This window comes from Geosmithia morbida, assembly GCF_012550715.1.
Source record: "Geosmithia morbida isolate 1262 chromosome Unknown scaffold_3, whole genome shotgun sequence".
Lineage (NCBI taxonomy): Eukaryota > Fungi > Ascomycota > Sordariomycetes > Hypocreales > Bionectriaceae > Geosmithia > Geosmithia morbida.
Window position 1 is genome coordinate 1,477,552 of NW_023336190.1, and position 21,095 is coordinate 1,498,646.

Here is a 21,095-nt window from a genome sequence, read left to right on the forward strand (position 1 = left end):
GGGGGTATCAGGAGAAAGAGAGTGAGGGCAAGTATGAGTGTGTGACTTGAGAGGAAGTGAGTGCGTGCGAGAGAGATATACGGGTAATAGTAATAATAATAATAGGTGGGTAGGGTAAAAAAAGTTCTGTACCGGTTTGATGACTAGGGGAACTCGTCTTCGGTTTCGTGCAGGACAGAGAGAGAGAGAGAGAGAGAAGAGAGAGAAAGAGAGAGGATGAGAAGAGCAGGCAGGAATAAGAAAGGAAAGACGTTCGAAAGAGACGCGCGCTGCGCAAAACTTGCCAGGTCCCTTCTTTTTCTTCTCGGTTTTCGATAAACCAAGTCAGCGTCTTTTTTTCCTACTTTCTTTCTTTCTCTCTTTCTTTCTCTTCTTGACAGGGAAAGAAGACGCGAAGAGCAAGAGCAAGGGACAGGAGAGAAGAAGTAGAAAGCAGGCAAGATCGCGGTGTGGATGCCCCCCAACAGGTAGCAGCGACAGGCGTGGGGTGGGGGGGGGGGCGCGGGTTAAAAGACCAGGCAGAACAGGGGGAGTCGATATTTCAAGCAAGATTGTGGGTGGAAGGGGAGGGGGTGGGATTGGGCCCACGGTAGGATCTCGAGTGGATATGTAGCGGCAAAAAAAAAAAAAAAAGGAAATGTATGGGCCTTCTTGGTCCTTGGATAGGGGTGTGAAGGTGAAGTTGGGACGCACTTTGGCGGCAAGTATCTTATGGAAGTGGCCCCAATGAATATGAAGAATCTATGAACTTGATCCGTCCTCATTGCAGTCACTGCACTCGCAGTCTCTCCGTACATGCTAATCTATACTACAGAGGACGTCAACGGCTCTCGGAGATGAGGCAAGCAGATTGCTCTGCCTCTCTCTTTTGTTTTCTTTTCTTTTCTGTTTTTTTTTTCTTTTTTTCTTTTTTTCCCTTCTCGTGCAAGTGCTCTCGGAGGAAATGATGGTTTTTTTTTTTCTGCTCTGTACATCGTAATAGTCTGTATGCACTCCCGTATTAGTGTGCAGCCACCAAAAAATATATATGTATATATGTGTATATATATGTACATATGTGTATATATATATGTATATATATGTATATATAATAGAGGCAATCCGGAGACGGAGAGAGTGTGAGATGTGAGCAGATGCACTACCCCTCTCTGCATCTGAAGCTGCCAGCTGCCTGTTTCTCTCTTCCTACGCGGCGGTTCCTGAGATGGAAGCCACAGAGCACACGCAGAGAAAGCACCACCAATTCATGGGAGCAGATTTTCTCAACACAGCAAGGGGGGGGGGGGTCACAACGAGAGAACCGGAGACTGGGAAAGGGACGAAAAGGGAAGAACAAGGGGGCGGGGAGGGGGTGTGCGACGACGTAGGCAGCACCGTGGAATTGCTGATGACAATGGAACCCCGGCGCACCAAGGCTTGACAGGGGTCCCGCTCTCATTTGATTAAACGGCCAATGGAGGCATCCGTCGAGAGGGTCCCCGACGAGGACCAACTGCCCAATGATGTTCTTGGCAGCACTAGCCCCACGCACCCAGGGATTGGGATGTCGTGTGGGAGAGAGACGCCGACAGAGAGGTATCACTCCGTACTCGTACTCCACGGTAGGCAGACGTTTTGCCCCCCTATTTCCCTGCGCAGCACTCGTACCCGTACAGATTACTCACGGAGAGCTCGTACACTAGTTCCCCTCGGTCTGCACCTGGTCACACGCGGTTTGGCGGTGTGGGTAAGCCATGGGTCTCCCATAGCCCCTTGTATTTCTCGAGGCGCCAGTTGGACCACAGGCTTGGGCTCCCTGGTGGTTTCCCGCGCACACGCACGCACACACACACACACACACACACACATACGCACACACACCACACACACCACACACACCACACACATACACACATACACACAGAGACACACACACACACACACACACGCAGAACACGCGCCCAACGGCCAAGTGGATTCCACTTCGGTACGTACCCATGGGAGCCAGCCTTGATTTGGCCGTCATGTCGCGCCCTGGTCAGACTCCCCTAGTCAGACGCCCTGGTCAGAGTCCCCCTCCCCATTTCGATTGATGCGATGAATAGATAAAATAAAATAAAAAGTCTTCAATTCTGTCAGTCAGCCAGCTCACCACCACCGATAGTCGCGCGCATTCCGTCCAAGCATTATAGACGTCAACCCGTACCTACCCTCTCCGCCTTCCTGGACCCGAGATGGCGCACCGGTCGGAGAGGCTGCATCGAGCTGTCGTGACTCCCGAGCAGACATCGGATCGGTTCCGTCACTCGCCGTCATAACAGGTAGGGGGAGAGAGAGAGAGATAGGTACGTGGCTAGCGCGCAGCCCGATGGGGTTGGTGGTCGCGGTATTACTCCTCGTGCCAGTGTCGGTGCTGGTACTCCGTCCTCTGTACTCTGCGTACTCCGTACTCCGTACATTGCAACGGTCAGCTCATAGCCGTAGCGACTCTGTACTCGTACTTGTACGGCCCGGGTAGCTGTCGACTAGGCCCCTTCTCCGCAACGCCTTCATCTCCAAATGGACGCGTGCACCGCGAAAGGTTTAGCGTCGTTGGTCCGGTAGCTTTGCTCGTCTCCACCGTTGTTGTCGGCTCGGCCGTTCACATACCGCCCTAAATTGTCGGTCACCTTTCAATTTCTTTTTCCTCCTCCTTCTTCTTCTTCTCGCTCTCTCAGCCTATTCTTCTCTCGGGGTGGGGGTTGAGAGAGAGGGAGAGAGGGAGAGAGAGAGAGAGAGAGAGAGCTTTTGGGAGGGTGTGGTGGCTTGGCCGCCATCATTGGATTGAACAGGACAGTGAGCTTTCCTGACGAACGTCGGATGGTGTATCTCGGATGACGTCGATTCAACCAGCCGGGGGGGGGGGAGGCTTGAAGCCCGCAGCATGACATGGCCAGCCTTGCAGACGTTGCGGTGGCCGGTAAACCTACCTCTACTTCGTACTCGGTATCATCTCGAATGCCATGCCTCGTCCCTTCTGAGACAGGCGAGCCTGTCCTGGATATCCCTGGTACGCGTTGATTCCTGGCCCATGCAAGGCTGGGGGCGACCTGGGGGCTGTCATCAAAGCCTCGTGTGGGCGTCGAAATTTCTCGCTAGGCCTCGCCGTTACATCGTATGGCCACTCACCCCCCCCCCCCCCCCCCCCCCCCCCACTTCCACTCGAATGATGATGGTACGGGTTGGCCCCACCCTCTCTTCCGCCCCATGCGGGCGCCACAGCCACTGGTGAAACACCCACGCACAAGCTAATATCTTTGTTAATATACGTGCCCAACCGTGTGTGTGTGTGTGTGTGTGTGTGTATGATGAGGATGAGGACGAGGTACATACTCTCGTACCGTACTTTTGAATGATATGCCGTGTTCTTTCCCTACGCATACTCACATGTTGATACTTTCGATGGGAGAAAGACTAATATGTACAGCCGGCGATGACGTCTAAACCCAACCCCCCCCCCCTCCCCTCCATCTGGAGCCGTCTGGAGCAGACTTGGTCGCAGAGCGTTATTTTTATTCTTATTTTTTATTGATTTTTTACTTTATATCATCTTGAGAAGTATCTTGGGCAATAGTCGCAGTGTCGAAGACATACAATCGCGTGGCAACCTTTTCTAGAGCGGGTCCAACCTTCGACCTGACATTGGCGGATGGAGATGGCCCCTCATGCCGATTGATGCCATGGTCGCGGTGTTAAGTGTGCATCCGTACTCCGTAATCTTCTTTTCAATCTCTGTTTGAAATCACGGCGTGACCATTATGAATTAATACTGCCGATATATGCTAATTGTCGAATGATCAAGGCATTACTATTATCATTCGCTAATCATAGCAGCACGGCCCATCCTTTCAACATGATTGAGAGTGGCGCCTTTTCCCGAGAGCTGTGACCACTGATGAGAGATTGCCGACTGGGGCTTGAAAGATCCGTACCTCTGATGGCGGATGACAGAAATACGGTTGACAGCTCGCCGGTTGCCTGATCCCGGGAATATAATCTGTCTTATCCTATTCTATCTCTTTTTCCTTCTTTTTCTTCTCTTCCTCCTCTCCTCTTGCCATTAGAGAAAAGGAGGGGGGGCAGGGGAGGGCAGGGGAGAGCAGGGGAGGGACCGGTCTCTTTCTCCAGAACCTCAGTCGTTTGTCTGACAGATGGCCAATTGCTAGTTTGCTAGTCCTCTTCCAAGGTGCTCGCTTTCGCTAGGATTGCATGGGTCCTGTTTTGAGCTCAACAAACGCGTCTGTACTCCATACGTACGAGGTAATATTAATAAATGATAATAGTCCTCTGCGCGATGCACGCAGCGGCCAGCAAGGGGGTCGACTAGGGACTAGGGAGGGGGGGGCATGATATGCTTGGTCTGCACTATGTCGTATTACAGACTCCGTATTGAAAGCCCCCCCCTTCCCCCCAGAAACAAGGAGAGCAGACTGACAGCTGCAGACAGGCTGCCGGTCCCTATCCTCCCAACTTGGATCCCGGCCTCACGACAGGGGTGAGGCATCGAACAGGGGTACGAAATTGACGATGGCTGACGGGGGATGCTCAGATCTTGAAGATTCCCCACAGCCTATAAGGAAATCTGCCCGCCAGGGGGGGTGGTCAGAGTTGGCAGGTCTTCTTGTGAATCTGCCGCGCCGCAGCTTCAGCATCACGACACGAGTTTAATACATCGTAGAGGTGAGATACGAGTTCGTGAGAGAAGCATTACCGTCTCTGGAATGCCGGTTGGCAGTGCCTGACGGAGCATCGGATGAGAGAGCCCTGCCCGAACAAGAAGCGGCGGATGGAGGGACCGGGGGGAGACAGCGCTGCCGCCGTTGATGGGAGAGGGTGTCGGGAGCGCTAACCTTTAGCGTCGACAAACGTGCAATACGCAGTGCTCGTTCTGTACGTCGTACCTGTAGACATCCGGGACGTGCTCGACATCCGGTGCAGGCGTGTCAGCGCGCCCAGCCTTCTCTACCGCGCCCGTCCTGGTGCCGACAGCGCGGTGCGACTCTCGATGCTGGCAGCCGACGCCGGCCAGGTTCTCTGGGTGAAGGAGGCGCCGCCAACAGCCGGCAGTTTGGCTGAAGAGCTAGATGATGCTGCGATGCATGTGCGGAAGTTGGCGCTAACAGATGGCGCGCGTCCCCGTGCACACAGCATCAGCATCGGACAATAACTGAACGCTGACGACCCGGGGAGAAGGAAAGAAGGAGAGAAGAAAAGAAAAAAGAAGACACCGGCCTGGCCACTGCTCGTATGCAAGCTCGAGGTCGGTTCTGCAGCTTGAACCTCAGGGGTACTCTGAGGAGATAGAAACGAAAATTGCTACAGATCTGTACTCTGTAGAATCAAAGCCACTAGATGAGGCTTGTGTCGACGTGGCTGGTGCTCTTAGTCTCTGTACGCATCTGCATCATCGTGGCGATGTTGAGAATTGGCCGCACGCAAATGGCACCCTGGCCAGAGAATAAAGGAGAGCAGGTAAGTGAGTCCGTCTCCAGCGTCGACAGAGACGGACAACCAGCAGAGTCGTTTCTGGGAATTGACGGAAGTTACCACCTTCCCTGGACGGGGGTGATCGGCGCATGGGTGGTGCATCGCTTCACAGGTCGGCGTGAGTACCTGTTACATGCGAGTGACGACGCATACGCGACGAAATGCCATGCTGGTACGGAGTAATAATCATGATTATTGCTAGCATATACAAGATGATGTTGGGGTGTGGGTCGAAATGCAGAAATCTCACGCTCACCACACGACGCGGTGAGGACCGCGTTAGGAGAGAGGCAAGGAAGAGAGGGAGAGAAGAGAAGGAGCGGTTTCGCGACTTCGCCTCGAGACATGAATACCGGTAATCGTCTAAACGCATAATGAGTGGCAACAAAGCAGCGAGTAAATTAGATACTCGTACGACGGTGAAATCCACAATAGTGCAACCCATTACCCATCTGCATTGTCCAAGCTGTGCGACTGTACAGAGTATCGTCGTGTTTCTATGGGGTTTTAAAAAAATTAGAAATTAGAGATTCAAAACGGACAGACTGAGAGTGTAATGACGGTTTAAGGGGAGGCGAGTGGTCTGTCGTCCTCATAAGGCAGGTACGCGCAACGCTCCTTCTCTAAAGCGCCAAATTCCCAGGAACTGGAAGGAGCCCCCCCCCCCAAGTGACATGCCTGCAACACTGCGTGTAGGTTCCACCACTATCATTACAACATGTCCTCGTACTGTTCATCAGTAGCTGGTCGTTCCTACAGGTGGTACAGGTGGTACAGGTGGTACAGGTGGTACAGGTGGTGGTGAGTATTGTATTGGTGGTAACTACTATCGCTGTATTTCACACCGAGCCATCCTGCACCGATCAAGCCCCCCTCTACGTATTCCATAGCTCTGGCTCTCGCCGTCTCTGCCTGTATTGCGTACATCGTCGCGTCTGTCCTCGCTTTAATCTCTCCCTCTTCTTCTCCCATCTCCACATCGACCTTTTTTCCCTTTTCTTCTCTTCTTTCTTTCTTTTTCTCTTCTTTATTTTGACTCTTTTCCCCTTGCAAATTTTCTTAGACTCGGCACTCGCTAGAGGGTGAGACATTCAACGTCGTCCCACTTCGGTACTCGTATAAAGGAAACCGGTAGCTGGCAATTGACGAGGCTGGGTCTGGTCTTGTCAATGCCGACCCTCCCCCCCCCCCCCCCCCCCCGTCAGGCGCAAATCGTCAATCCCGGCCAGGGTCGTCCATGGGGCAGAGGGTCCCCCTGCAAAGACGTACGGCCCAGTGACTACGGACTCTTCTGTGGGCAAGACGCAAGATGCATGCAGAAGACGGACGACCAGGGTCTTTGACGAGCAAGGCACACTCCATATCATCATCACCTGCGCAGACGTAATCCCGTACGAGTACATGTACGGAGGACGATACGAGTACAGTATTATTACCTCCCTGTCAATTCTCGCCGTGTCATGGGCACGTGGCTGTTCCCTCGTACTCGTACGCTACGGAATGATACTGTCCCTACGACGACTATTGTTGGGTGCACACTCTGACCAGGATTCCACGTCGACAACGGCTGCGGCCCCCATGGTCAATTCCTGGTCGAGTGCACTAGTATGAAGGGGAGGGGGGGTACGGGTATGGATATGGACGGACAGGTCGCGAGGTTTGGGGGGGGTTCTCTCTCTCTGTACGTCCCGATACTGAAATGATATTATCTGATACCGTCAGTGGCGTCAGCCAGTTAACGACTCAAGCCATCAACCCATCTTGAGACGTTGGAGAAACTCTCTGCTGATCCTAATGCGGAAGCGGCAGAGCACGCTTCGCCCCGCTCGCAAGAGGGAGGCGGTTGACGATGCGCATTGCATTAAAGGGGGGCCACGAGGCTATTGTTTACCAAGCCGTTGCGGGCCACGCTGCTACGGGCGGCCGTAGCCGCCTTTCGTCTGTCTCTCTCTCTCTCTCTCTCTCTGTCTCTGTCTCTCTCGCTCTCTTTTCTTTCTATTGCCAGGTATTTTTTTCATCATACATTATGGGGTATCTACCGTGCCCGCGCTCTCGTACGACTTGGCAGGGCGGTCTCTTCTTGGGTTGCTTCTGTGAACAAGCCAGATAGATGCCTGCGGAATGATAAGGCCATCATGACTGACTGGTATCGCATCTACGAGTAGGCTTTTCCGGCCTGACCAAGACGAAGATGATCAATAAAAGTCCGATCTAAATCCAGAACCCCGGCATGCGTCGTATGCAGGCAGGCAAGCAGGCAAGCAAGCAAGCAGGCAGGCAGGCAGGCAGGCAGGCAGGCAGGCAGGCAGGCGGCTTTCCAGGAATGTGTAGAGACAAGCTGACCCGGCCAGCCCTATCGTCAAGCTATGATGGTTCCAGACGCGGCTCGCCAAAGTCAGCATGGGGAGTCCCAGCGCGTCGGGGGCAGCCAGCCCCAGCCGCCCCCCCCCCCCCCCCCCCCCCCCCCCCCAGCCCGTCACCCTGGCGGGTGTTGACAGGAGCCGGAGAAGCCTAGGCGCGCAAGCCCCCAGGCTCGACACTCTCCGCAACCGGCCTTCGGCCAACCGTAGGGTCGCATATCATCGCGTACAAGATCCGAAAAAAAGAAGAAAAGAAAAACAGACGACGTAATCTGTACAGACTACGGATGACAGAGTGTACGTCGTACGACGTGAGCCCTCTGACACGTCTGTAAGGAGACAGACGGCGAAGCACTGGCCATTGCATGATTTCGTGCAACGCCGCGAGGCTGATGATGTCTACCAGACGCGATGACCACGCGGCAAGAAGCGGGAAGGCGATGGCGAGGAATACACAGACGGAATATTACAGTCTACGAGTACCTATACAGATTACACAGTGCCAAAAAAAAAATTGGAAGATGAGGATGAAGATGAATACATATCTAGAAGGAAATGAAATAACAAAGCTACCCGTACTCGTACTCTCGGTCCGTGCCCGTACAGTAAGGTGGTTCTTGAAAAGTGGTGAATAATGACGCGACAGATGACAAGCTCCTCCCGAAGAAGCAGACGAATTCCATCACCTTCCGGACCAGCGAGATTCACGAATTGACCTTTTCTGGCCCCACCTACGAAATGTCGGAAAGGCCATATTCCTATCCCGGGAGGGGGACACGACAGATTGTGACGTACCGGTTTACTAGCACGCATCATCTAGCTCCCATGTCAACCGGCCAGGATACGGAGACCCTTTTTTTTTTTGGGAGGGGGGAAGGAGGAGGAGGAGGAGACTAAAGAAGAGCAAGGGGAAGGGGAAGGGGGGAGGGAGGGAGGGGGGGGGGGGGGGGGGGGGGGGGGGGGGGGCGGCCCACAACTTTCTGGGTGTGTGAGGTCCACAGGCAGGGGTGGGGCTTTTGGGAGGAGGGGGGTTGAGGTGGATTGAAGGCGTCTGTTGGTGTCAAGACGCGCGAGTTGATGAGGTGAGAGAGGCATCGAAGTTGAGGATTGATTGATTGATTGATTTATTGTCATCATCATCATCATTGTTATTAGCATTATTATTGCTCGTACTGATCCTGCTACTGCTACTACTGCTACTACTGCTACTACTGCTACTACTGCTACTACTGCTACTACTGCTACTACTGCTACTACTGCTGCTGCTGCTGCTGCTGCTGATGATGCTGATGATGCTGATACTCTCCGTACAGGTAAATAATGAACAGTACGCTACCAGTGACTACTAGTATTAGTACGACTGTTAGTATAATGACTCTCAGTATCATGTCAACAAGTTACGGCAATGCTACGAGTAATTCATGTATATTAATACTCTGGTAGATTACTCCCAAGCACCCTGTGCAGGTAACTTTTTTTCGTGTCATTTCCCCCTTTTTTTTTTTCCCCCGAAATTACTGTTCCGCAGTAGACTGACGATCAAGTGAGAGAGGGGTGGTGGGCACAGGATTGAAGCCAACGTCAATGCTCCCGGTGGCTAAATGACTTTTGGGGTCACGACATCCAGTATGAACTAATTGATCATCTCAACAGGTCATGATTATTGATGTCGACGAGCGACGAGCAATCAACACCAAAGAGTCTCTCTGGTCTTCTTGTCTTCTCTTCTTCTCTCTCTGCCTTCATCCATCCGGATTGCTGACTAATGCAATACATACAAGAGTACGAGTACATCACGCTGTATGCTGCACGCTGCAGCTGTATGCTGTCCGCTGTCCGCTGTCCGCTGTCGAAGGCGGCATCGGTGCAGAGGAGAAAAGGTCGGTGACAGTGAGCAGGCAGGCAAGCTCTGATACCTGATGGAGCGACGTATCCGCAACTCTGCGTCGTACCGTGCAAAACCCATCATCATGTGTACATGCGTGAACCGGCAAGGAAGATGGGAAGAAGACGAGGAGAAAGACGAAGAGTAGAGAGAGAGGGAGGGAGAGGGAGGGAGGGAGAGTAGAGAAGATCTACAGATACAGGGTAAAAATAAAATAAACGTGTATAATGAACAAATAAAAAGTACAACATTGCGAGTAAATAAGAGTGTGCTCTATACTACGACTAGATGATACGGAGTAATGATGCACACATGTAATCCGTACTGGCACAGGTAATACTCTGGTATGAGTGAGCAATAATAAAAACGTGTACTATGCCTTGGTGTTTATCACACACAACCTCTGACCGTGATCCCATGCACGGATAGACGTCTGGGATCGCCCACCCCCCTCTTTTTTCTTCTTCCTGCAAAGGTTGAGCACGTCTTGACCTGTTGGGATTGCAGGGATACATCATGTCGTCGTATCAATGCCCTGCATCACGCGCGAATCCTGTGAGCTCGCAAAGACGTCTCCTTTGACGGGGAGAGGGGGAACACATTGACGAGCTGCCACCGGGTTGATCCACCTCCCCCTGCATACGAGTACATGTGTGTACGGAGGAGACGGATACAGAATGCAGCGCATCTGTGATGTGAAAATTTTACCTGGCTAAGATGCGTATAATAAGATGCAATACAGCATTGCAGTATAATACAGTAAAATATACCATGATGTGTATATATAATCTCCTACGGACTCGTACTCTCTCTGCACGGAGCAATCTGTACTCCGTGCGCTCTCTCTATCTCTCTCTCTCTCTCTCTCATTCTCTACTCTCCCTCTCTGTGCAGGTGATAGCTCCGCAGTACTGACTCCGCAGTACTTCGTCATCTGATAATCCGTAGCTCTCTCTATCGAGGGGTGTTGGTGGCCGGCGAGTACGGGGGTGATGATACAGGTATCTGCTCCTCAGCATCATCATCCAGTCTCGTACCACGAGTATAATATGTATTATGCGTACAACATGTATCACGAATATCGCCATCATGATACGTGCCGGTATCTATGATACACATACGAGCATTCATCATGTTGAGGATGATGACTGACACACGCACACACACACACACAGCATCACAGACCATCATCCAGCAGACTGATATCGTACATGTTGAGGGCGATTATGATTACTCGACGACTCTCTGTGCATGAGGAAGTCGGATAGTGATATAGTATGCAGTATTACCCAGTATTACCCAGTGTTACCCAGTATTACCCAGTATTCATCTCATTACCCAGTATTAATACCCAACGTTATCATTGCCCAGCAGTTTCAAGACTGGGGAACAGAGGGTGTGGATCTATACCTATACTGAGAAAGAATGGGAAGAAGAAAAAAGGAGGAGGCGGCGGAGCATAATCACCATCACGACTTTTTTTGGGATATTAAACATGAAAAAAAAAAATCGGAGCTCAGAAAAGTCAAGGCAGTCAGAGAGCAGAGTGATGATGATTATCAGGCAATCATGAGATGCCGACTTGCGGGGGAGTTTTTTTTATGAGGTTTTACGGCGAGACTGTCGAGTATTATCACTATCACTACGAGACGTCATACTCGTAAGTTGGTGATGACAAGAAAAGAAAAGAAGAGAGAGAAAAAGACTGAGAAGAAGGAAAAAGAAACCAACCAACCCCCTCCCCCCCCCTGACGCATAGATACGAGTAGCCTATTTTACTAGGTAGGCGTAGTAATGGCATTCAGACGTCATGTGTCTGTCCCGAAACTAAACTACTATGACTAGGTCGGAGTACTGCTCTCCATGTTTGAGGTCATACACACTCTGGGGGGGGGGGGGGTTGGTTGGTTGGTTTTTGGAACTATTTACATCTGCAACAGTTGGCGCGCACATATATATATATATATATATATATATATACATATACTCCGTATATACACATGTAATAATGTAATGATGACAATACTCCGTACACTACACTACACTACACTACACTACTGATGATACCTGCACAATGATACCTGTCCCAGGTTTTTGTTCTTTTTTTTTTTTTTTTGGTTGCAGGGACATGATTCTTGAGCCATAATGACCCTATTCCACGAACCTCACATCTTGACGATGTGTTCCTTGTTGCTGTTTCTCGTCCTTTTTTTCCTCTCCCCTTCTTCCTCGAACAATCAGGGGGGGAGCCTGAGGATTTCGGGACAGAGCAGGGAATCATCAGGGGGGGGGGGACACACATTATGGGATGACATGGGGTTTACAAAGTACGAGTGACAGTACTACAGTCTAAATATAATAATACTCCGTACTCGCACACACACACACACATCTCCCTGGTACGCACGAGTATCTCTACACACCCGTCGCGTTTAGAAGAAAAGTAAGATGGAAAAGAGAAGAGAAAAAAGAAAGAAGAGAAAAAAGAAAGAAGAGAAAAAGAAAAGGAGAAGAAAAAAAGAATGAGCGGGTTGACGCGGTGTCTTCCCTCCCCTCTCTCTCTTCTCCCCCCCCGGCCTGTCAACCCGTCTACTCTTCCTGTCCACCCCCGGAACCTGAACATGCTGATGCCCAGGGGGGGGGGATTTACCTTTACCTGTACGGAGTATTACTCTGCCTTGCCTGGGCAGCCTTGCCGATACATGCTGCCTGTACCGTACCGCCTGTAATATTATCATCAGTACTAACCCTTGTTGGATGATTTTCATTGCAAAGATGGATGTTTTTTCTGAGATGTATGCATATAGGGTATATATGTACACGGGTTATGTGCACGTACGCGGGGTATTTATATATACATGTAGAGTATATGCATGTATACAGAATATATATACACATATACAGTATATACACATATTTACAGAGCATATGCACATTTACAGAGCATATACACATTTACAGAGTATATACAGTCTATACATACGTGTAATACATAAAAACATGTTATACAATAGTGTCCAAAGGAAGAGAGAGAGAGAGGGAGGGAGAGGGAGAGAAGGGGGGGGGGAGTAAAGGAAGAAGAAAATAGCCTCTTGTAGCCGAGATATTCTGAATCTTGTGTTTTGGATATTTTGCCTAGTTGTATATATTGGTTTTATAGAGTATCACCATCTCTTGATCACAACACAACAGCTGTTTCCTATTTCACGTCATTTTTTCTTCTCTCTATATTTCTTTCCCCGTCATTTCCCTTCTTTTTCCTAAACCGTCACTTGGTCTGTCACTCGATAGAAACGACGAGAGAAGAAGAAGAAGAAGAAAGGGTAATTATATACAGCACCTTGACTATACACCTTTCTTCTCTCTTCTCTTTGAGTTTTCTCCTCTCGAGAGCTTCTTCTCTCGACTTCTTTTCTCTCCACTTCCTTTTCTTCCTCTTCTCTCTTTTTCGTCCTTCTTCTTTCTTTTTCTTCTTCCTTTCTTTTCTTCCAATCAGGCAAGATACATCACCAACGACTATGCATGTACGGAGCAGACTAAACATGTCAAGTGACGAGAGAGGTCCGTGTGTATATAGATAATGTCCACCTCATGTAGCCGCTGGCAGGATTTTTTTCTTCTCTCTCATGTATAGATGAAGGAAATAAAGAGAAAGGGAGTTTTTTCTCTTAAAAAAAAAAGTTATCATATCAAAGTTTTTTTTTTAAATAACTATAATAAAAGGAGAAAAAGATGGACAAAAATGTCCGAGTATTTGAATAAACTCCTCTGTCTAAAACGCCCCCTACGTACCATTTTTGCTTTTTTTTTTTTCAAAAAAAAAAAAAAAAAAAAAAAAAAAAAAAAAAAAAAAAAAAGAGAGAAAGAAGAAAGAAGAAAGAAGAGGGGTTAGCGGTGATGCTTACTTTCGAGGAAACTCGAGAAGAAGAAAAAAAGACATTCCGCGCAAAACAAGAACAAAAGCCACTCAAGGATAAAGTACCATATCAATGGTAATCACCCAGGACATGACCAGATCAAAATGTGTCATGTATTCACCTCATCTGACTGACGGTTATATATATAACTAGACAACATCAAAATATGACCCTCTTCACATCTTGGTATATAAAAAAACACAATATCAAATCATCATATCCCCTTTTACAAACTTACAGAATCCTCCCCAAAAGAATACAACAGGCTGCCATAGAAGAAATAAAAAAATCAACTACAAAAAAAAAAAGACAAAAAAGTTGTCGTCGATATAGGGTATCCACATAGCTCGTTTTCATCACATTTGACTTCATTCCTTTTTCCATTTTCCTTTTCCAAAACTTTCGTTTTCGTTCCTCTTGTCACCTTTTTTTTCTCTTCTTTTTTTTTCCCCTCTCAAACCTTAACTGCTCTCTTTTTTTTGTCCTTTTTTTTGTCCTTTTTTTTAGTATCAAGATCCCTCTAGTCAATTCCATGCAGGTCGCCGTTCACGTTCATACTCAAGGTCGTAATAATCATCGTGGTCGTCGTGGTCGTAATCGTCGTCATACTCTTTCACCTTGCGTCGACTGCTGCGTCTGGCACGGTCCTTTTCGCGATCGTCATCATCGTGATCACGATCACGATCACGGCCTTTCCGACGCTCTGTAAACTTGTTAATGAAAACCATTCTTCCGGAGACGTACTTGAGAGAAGAAGACGGAGTCAAGAGAAGAGAAAAGGGAAAGGGTAAGAGAAGAGGAGGCGAGAGCAAAGACAGAGATAGAGAGGGAGGGAGGGAGGGGGAGAGGAGGGGGAGAAATAGAAAGAAGAAAAAGAAAAAGGGAGAGGAGAGTCCGGAGAGGATGGGGGTAAGATGTTAGAAGAAGACTCACCCCTGAGCTTCTGCGTAGCCGTGGCATACGCCTGAATCTCATCCTTGCTCAACACCCTGAGCACAATGACCGAGTCGTCCCTGACCTCAAACCTCTCCTTGCCAATCGTCAAGGCCTCGGGGTTGACGAACTTGCGGCCAATCTTGGTCCACCTCGCCCCCGGCGGCACTTCCTTGGCCTTCTTGTCCTCCTTGTGCGGCGCCACGCCCTCGCGCGGGTAGCTGTCCTCCTCCGGGAAGCTGGGCTTGGGCGGCTTCAGGATGCCCTTCAGCGGCTTCTCGTCCTTCTTCTCGCGAGGGGGCGACACCACGCGCACCGTCCTCTCTGGCTTGACAAGGGCCACGTCGCGGCCCCGCCACGACGAGGAGGAGGAGGAGGAGGAGTTCTCGTCGTCCTCGCTCTGGTCGTCAGAGTACCTCCTGCGCCTCCGGCTTCTCGGGGGAGACGCGGAGCGCGACGAAGGGGTCGCCATCGTCGTCGACGCATCAGACTCGTAACCTCCCGGCATGGCCGACGTCGCTACCGCCGTCCTTTCTGGTTCCCTGCTGCCGTCCGTCTTCATGCTGGCAAGCTGCTCTCGGAGCATGGTGATGTCCGAAGCGTCGTTCGGGTTGAAGGTGCCCGGTGGGCGTTTACCGTTACCGCGTCGCGCACCTTGCGTGCCTCGTTCAGTGTCCGAGCCGGAAGCCCCCCTGGTATCGAGGCTGCCTGGCTTTTCAGCGCCGCGGTCCTTGCCGGACTCGACCCTGATGCTCGAACCGCCGGCTTCCCGGTCGCGGTCCAGGTCCCTCTCGGACTCTGCAGGGCGTCGATCCTTGCTGGCAGTCTTTGGCCGGCCATTGCTCGCCTTGGGCTTGGGGCCGTCTTCCTTGGGCGAGCTCTTGCCTCGTCCCGAGCTGCTGCCTTTGCCCCTGTCACTTTCGTCGCCATCGACGACAGCCACGTTCGGGGAGAGACCCATGGCGGCGGCGGCGACGCCGACGCCGCGGGCCACCTTGTCACGCATGCGCGAGGACTCCGGGTCGCTGCCAGCTCTGCTTCCCCTGCGCTCCCGGCCTCCCTCCGAGCGATGTTCACGCAGCTGCTCAGGAGACAGCTCGTGCTCTGGAGGGGATGCCCGGATGCCGAAACCGCGGGCGGTGACGTTGTCGTCGCGGAACCGAGTGGGGCTCTCACCAGGCTCCCGGATGTTGCGGTCGCGCGACTCCCTCATCACACGCTCGTCCTCGCGGCTGCGGTGAAAGTCCTCGTGGTGGGACGAGCGGGGAGCAGAAATCTGGTAGAGGGAAACAGGACGGCCGCGACGGGCCTCGGCTGGAGGGGGGCCAGCGTCACGCTCCCCTCTCTGGGTCTGGGCGGCCATGGCCGGGGAGGGTGGCACAGGGGCGGCGGGCGGCACGTCGCGCAATGCAGGGGACGATGCCGAGGGACCCGGGGTACCCGAGGCAACCGGGGCGCCAAAGGTCCGGTTGATGCGGTCGAAGCCGCGGGTGGATGGCGGTGGGCCCCCACGGGCACCGCCGTTGTATATGCGGCTGGTGTTCATGGCATAGTTGCGGCTCACGTCGTCGGACGTGTTGACGTTGATGCTGCGCTGGTTGGTATTGTAGCTGACGTTGGGGCGGTAGTAACCCTGATCGAGGCTTTCGGTGCGACGGTGACGATTCTGTCTCGGTCCAGGGTGGTCGAGGTCGTACCGCGCCATCTCGCCGGCGTTGGTGTAGTGGTACCCGTCATCTCCATAGTTGATGGTCGTGGTGGCACCGCCGCCGGTCGGAGCGCCACTGTTGTTCGCGACACCGCCGCCGCCGCCGCCGGCGCTGCTGCTGCTGCTGTGGCGCGGGTCGTTGGTGTAGATGACCGAAGGGCGGGCGCTGCGGTATGCGTCTGCGTCACGCGCAGCGATGGCGGCGTCGGTGCGCTCACGCTCCCTCTCGAGCTCGCGCTCGCGGTCCCTGGACCGGACGTAATCATCATCGTCAGTGTGGTGGCGGTGGTGGTGGTGATGGCCGCCGTGGGAGGGCGCGGGGCCGCGGGGGTGCGCAGCAGACGAGGCCGCCGGCTGGGTGTAGACGTGACCGTCGCTGGCACGAGGGGTCCCGCGGACGGGGCTGCGGTTGGACGACGACGTATGGGACGGACGCGTGGTGGTGACGATGACGGGGGGCGGTCTGGCGGCGGAGTCTACGGTCGAGCGGCGAGACCTGGAGACATCCCGGGCGGCGACGGACGGGTGGCCCCTCGGGTCATGGCCAAGGGTGTAGGTGCGCGTCGAGGTCGAGACGGGGGCACCGCCGCCGCCGCCGCCGCCGCTGGGAGCAGCCGACGAAGAAGGCGGCAGGGTGGCGTGACTTGCTCTGGGCGGAGCGGCGGACGGGTACCTGACGGCGGACGATGGCAGCACATGCATGTCGCCGGCATACATGGAGGAGTAGCCTATGCTCGACGGCATGGACGACCTAGCCGGGTTGGTGAAGGGGGGAGACCTAGGAGGAGGAGGATGATGGCCTCCGGTGTAGGCAGGATACTCGTAGGGGATACCATGACGGTCCGTCATTCTGCGTGTCGTGACCACGAGGCTGCCTGTCCGTCTTTTTTCTTCTTTCTTTTCGTTCTTCTTTCTCACAGTCTCTTCTCATCCCAAAGATAATACGCCACCACCGCCAAGAAGAGGCAGAGATGCCCAGAGGCAGTTATCTCGTGTGCTTTGATGGGCCCAAGAAGAGAAGAAGGCTGGTGGTTTGTATGTATGAGAGAATATGACGGAGAGAATCAGATGGAAAGGTCGGAAGGAGGGGCAATGACCAAAAAGAGGGAGGAGGAGGGGCACAGACAGGCAGTTCTCTCTGACAGTGAGATTTTTTGGTGGGTAGGAGCGGGGGAGACTGCAGTAGACTGTAGAACCGTCAGCCCAGTGTAATGCAATGCAATGCGAGCGTGTCGAATAGAAGTGTTCAAGTCTGCAAACAGGTTTGTGATGGGAGAGGGGAGGGAACTATAGGTATATATGGGATTTTTTAATTAAAGTATTACGGAATAGTGGTAGCAGCAGCAGCAGCAGCAGCAGCAGCAGCAGCAGCAGTAGTAATAGTAGTAGTAAGAGCAGTAGCAATAGCAGTAATAGCAGTAATAGCAGCAGTAATAGCAGCAGTAGCAGCAGCAGCAGTAATCATGGTGAATTACCCCCTCTCTCCCCCCCTCTTTTTTCTTCTTCTTTTCTACCGGTTGATGCTCTACGACAGTATTATTACTCGACTCTTACTATCATCAGTACTCGTACATACAAAGTACTCGTACATATAATACCTCTAGGTCTCGGCTAGTTACTAGCACTGCTATTGCTATATAGCCTTATCCGTACTTGCAGGTACTATCAGGTATCATGACCGACACGACGTCAGCGTCGTGGCCTTCTTCGTCACCAACATAATCATAATACCCTCAGGTCCTCAGCAAAAGGGGAATAATATCAAATAATGATGACAATAATAATAATACACCCAGATAAGATGAAACAGTGACGAAATCAGAGAACCCCTTCTTTGAGACCCCTTCGGAACATGCCCGCAACTGGCAGGTCAAGACGAAGAGAGAGGGAGAGAGAGAGAGAGACGGGGGGTTCCCTGCTCTCCTTTGCCTCATTGGGCTTCGATGCCCGACGTCATCCATGTCTTGGCTCGTGCGACAGATTTACCACTAAAGTGCTCTCTCTCTCTCTATCTATCCTCCTCGTCTATCTGCCTCGCCACCGATGCCTTGTTTTTCTTGAGAAGCTGGCTCTTCTCACCCTTGTAAGACTGTGTGATGGGAAAACGTCTTGCTGTCTCGTCATTCATCCATTCATTCATTCCATTCCATTCCATTCTAACCATCGCCCCCCTTGCTTTATTGCTTTAAAAATAACATGAATTGACGCCCAACCGTGTGAAAGAAAGGGCTACCCTGTCCTACCAGTTGCACCGACACCCCGGGCACGCGAGAGCCCAACCGTATCATATACAGTTCCAATCTGTAAGGGGCGCATATGAAGTCACATCTCTTTCCTTTCCTTTCCTTTTTTTTTGGTTTGTTTCTTTTGTTTCTTTTTTTTTTTTGGCAAAATTTTTCTCATAATTAGAGAGTGATCCATTGTCCAGTCCCAAGGCCTTTGTTCTACCGGGGATGTCCCCTCTTCCCATCACAGGTATCACACAGTGATGGGAGGAGGGGGGGGATGCGTGATGTCACTGGGGAGTTTCTGAACAAGTTCACTCTCATTTGCTCATAAAGAAGATACCGTAGAGAGACCTCCTCCTAAGCCAACGACCCCATAGGATCCCAGACAGGAAGGACAGTAGGCTTCTGTCCGAGCACCTGCCTGACGTCGCGGGTGAGGAACCTCTGATCCACGACGGCCTGGTAGACGAACTCGTCCATCCAGGCGTCCGTCATGACGAAGAAGCCCTTGTCGCCGGGCGTGGGGCCCCAGCTGTTCTGCACGCGCCACCTGACCGGCTGGCCGGTGTCCTCGTCGACATGCACGGCCGTGAGGACCATGGCGTGCGTCATGGCGCTGGCACCCGTGCGCAGCCGCTGGGCCTTGCTCATCCTCAGCATGCCCGTGCCCGCCAGCCCGAGCTCGTAGTCGTACAGGTCGAGGTCCATGACGCCCGACGAGCTGTCGCTGAACTGCCCAACGTCGCAGCCGAAGAAGACGGGGAGCCCGGCCCGGAGCATGGCCACGCACGCCGCCTTGAGCGTGGCCATGTCGACGTTGGCGTACGTCACCGCCCGCCCGCCCACCACGTTGCCCAGCCGGTCGACGGTCAGGAGCGAGGGCCGGTCGTGGCGCGGGTCGTTGACCAGGGACACCATCGAATCGATGACGGCGGAGTCGATCCGCAGCTCCGCGCTGGCGATGTCGCGCGCGAACTCGCGGGGCCGGCTCCGCAGCGACCGCGCCACGCCGTCCCGGTCCACGTACTCCCACGTGAAGCTCGAGTCGGGGCTGGGTGGAGGTCCCAGCAGCAGCGTCACCACCCCCGATATCTCGCGCATCATCTCCGCCTTGGCCGACGACACCGCCGTCGCCGACGCCGCCCCCCCGGCGCCGCCGGCGCCGTCGCGGCAGATGGCCCTCAGCCGGAGCGCGAACTCGCGCAGCTTCGTCTCCACCACGTCGTTGAGCGTCCCCGTGTGCTGCGCGCTCCAGTTGTCCGGGTACAGCGCCTGCGGCACGAGCCCGTACTTGTCCACCAGGTTGTACACCATGTCCCACTGGCCGCCGTCCGACACCGTGTCCCCCAGAAGGTGCTGCACCAGCCGCCCGTCCAGGTCCTCGCCCGCCGTCGAGATGACCTGCTCCAGGAACCAGTTGGCCTTCTCGATCTTGTCCCAGTAGAAGAGGTAGGCCTGCGAGAGCTCGAACTCGGCCAGCCGGTACCGCTTCATCAGCGCCACCCGGAACACGTTTGTCGACGCGAACAGCCAGCACCGCCCGCTCGACCGCTGGTTCGTCACCGGCGCACCCTCGAACGGGATCCTGACGTTGAAGATTTGCTGGTCCGCCTGCTCCGCCGCCGGGGACTTGAAGACTTGCTTTGGGTTGAGCGAGTTCATGGCTGTCACCGCCAGTCTGTTTTCACACCCTGACCGTTGGCACCGTCCTGGGATTGGAGAGGGAGAGACGAGAGGGAGGAAGATGAAATCCACTCACCTGTTCTTCGGATCCTTGAGAACATTCGTCTTCCAAGTCTCGAGAACACTCACGGGAAGACCCTGGGCCTGCCTCTCCGTAACGAGCCGCCCATCCTTTTCGTCTCCGACCTCGATATATTCGTACTCGTCTTCCTGAGCACGCATAGCCCTCATACGAGCCTTTTCATGCTCCGAAGCAACAATCGGCTTGGACTGCTGTTGTCCACCCATGTTTGGCGATCTAGTAGATTGAAGGATAACAACAGAGGGAAGATGAAGATGGGGGAGGAGAAAGTCAGAATGAGAGAAGAAGGAGAAGAAGAAGAAGAGGAGGAGGAGGAAGGAAAGATAGGACTAGAGGATATAGGATAAGGAATGCCTTTGGTTATGAAAAAACACACCTACAGGTACATACACCGGGGGATCAGATAACATCATCTCAGCTGGAACGCATAAAGAAGTCCCCCGATCATGGTCCCCGACTAACCCATTACCCCACCACCACCCTACAAATCACTACTGCTTACTCTTTTCGAATATGTCATGATCCCCCCCGATGGTATGTAATGGCTGGAAAGACCATGTGTTTCTTTTCTTCTTGAGAACTTTCTTTCCTTCTCTTTTCTTCTTCTTCTACCAAACCCTAGATTCTTTTTTCCAACGCAGATATATCATGTCTTTTCCTTGTCAAAAAAAAGTAGGCTTGGGTATGCTTCAAGGTAAAAAAAAATGATGCAATGCTGGGGTCAACAAGGTCATCAGACCTTGCCAACGTCATGCGGCCTTGGCGAGAACCCTGATGGACTGATAAGCAAAACA

The 21,095-nt window shown here is 52.6% G+C and overlaps 2 protein-coding genes across 2 annotated transcripts; both read right to left on the bottom strand.

The window, feature by feature from the left end:
* Positions 1-14,191: 14,191 nt before the first annotated feature.
* On the bottom strand, positions 14,192-17,157 carry GMORB2_5380 (uncharacterized protein; the record flags this gene model as incomplete). The annotated part of the gene is made up of 2 exons (XM_035467354.1): positions 14,192-14,370; positions 14,601-17,157. The coding sequence occupies 2 exons, from the start codon at positions 17,155-17,157 to the stop codon at positions 14,192-14,194; spliced, it is 2,736 nt and encodes a 911-aa protein (XP_035323366.1).
* Positions 17,158-18,893: 1,736 nt separating this feature from the next.
* On the bottom strand, positions 18,894-20,507 carry GMORB2_5381 (uncharacterized protein; the record flags this gene model as incomplete). Its single annotated transcript, XM_035467355.1, has 2 exons — positions 18,894-20,214; positions 20,296-20,507. 2 exons carry the CDS (start codon positions 20,505-20,507, stop codon positions 18,894-18,896), a joined length of 1,533 nt encoding a protein of 510 aa, XP_035323367.1.
* Between the last annotated feature and the right edge of the window lie 588 nt (positions 20,508-21,095).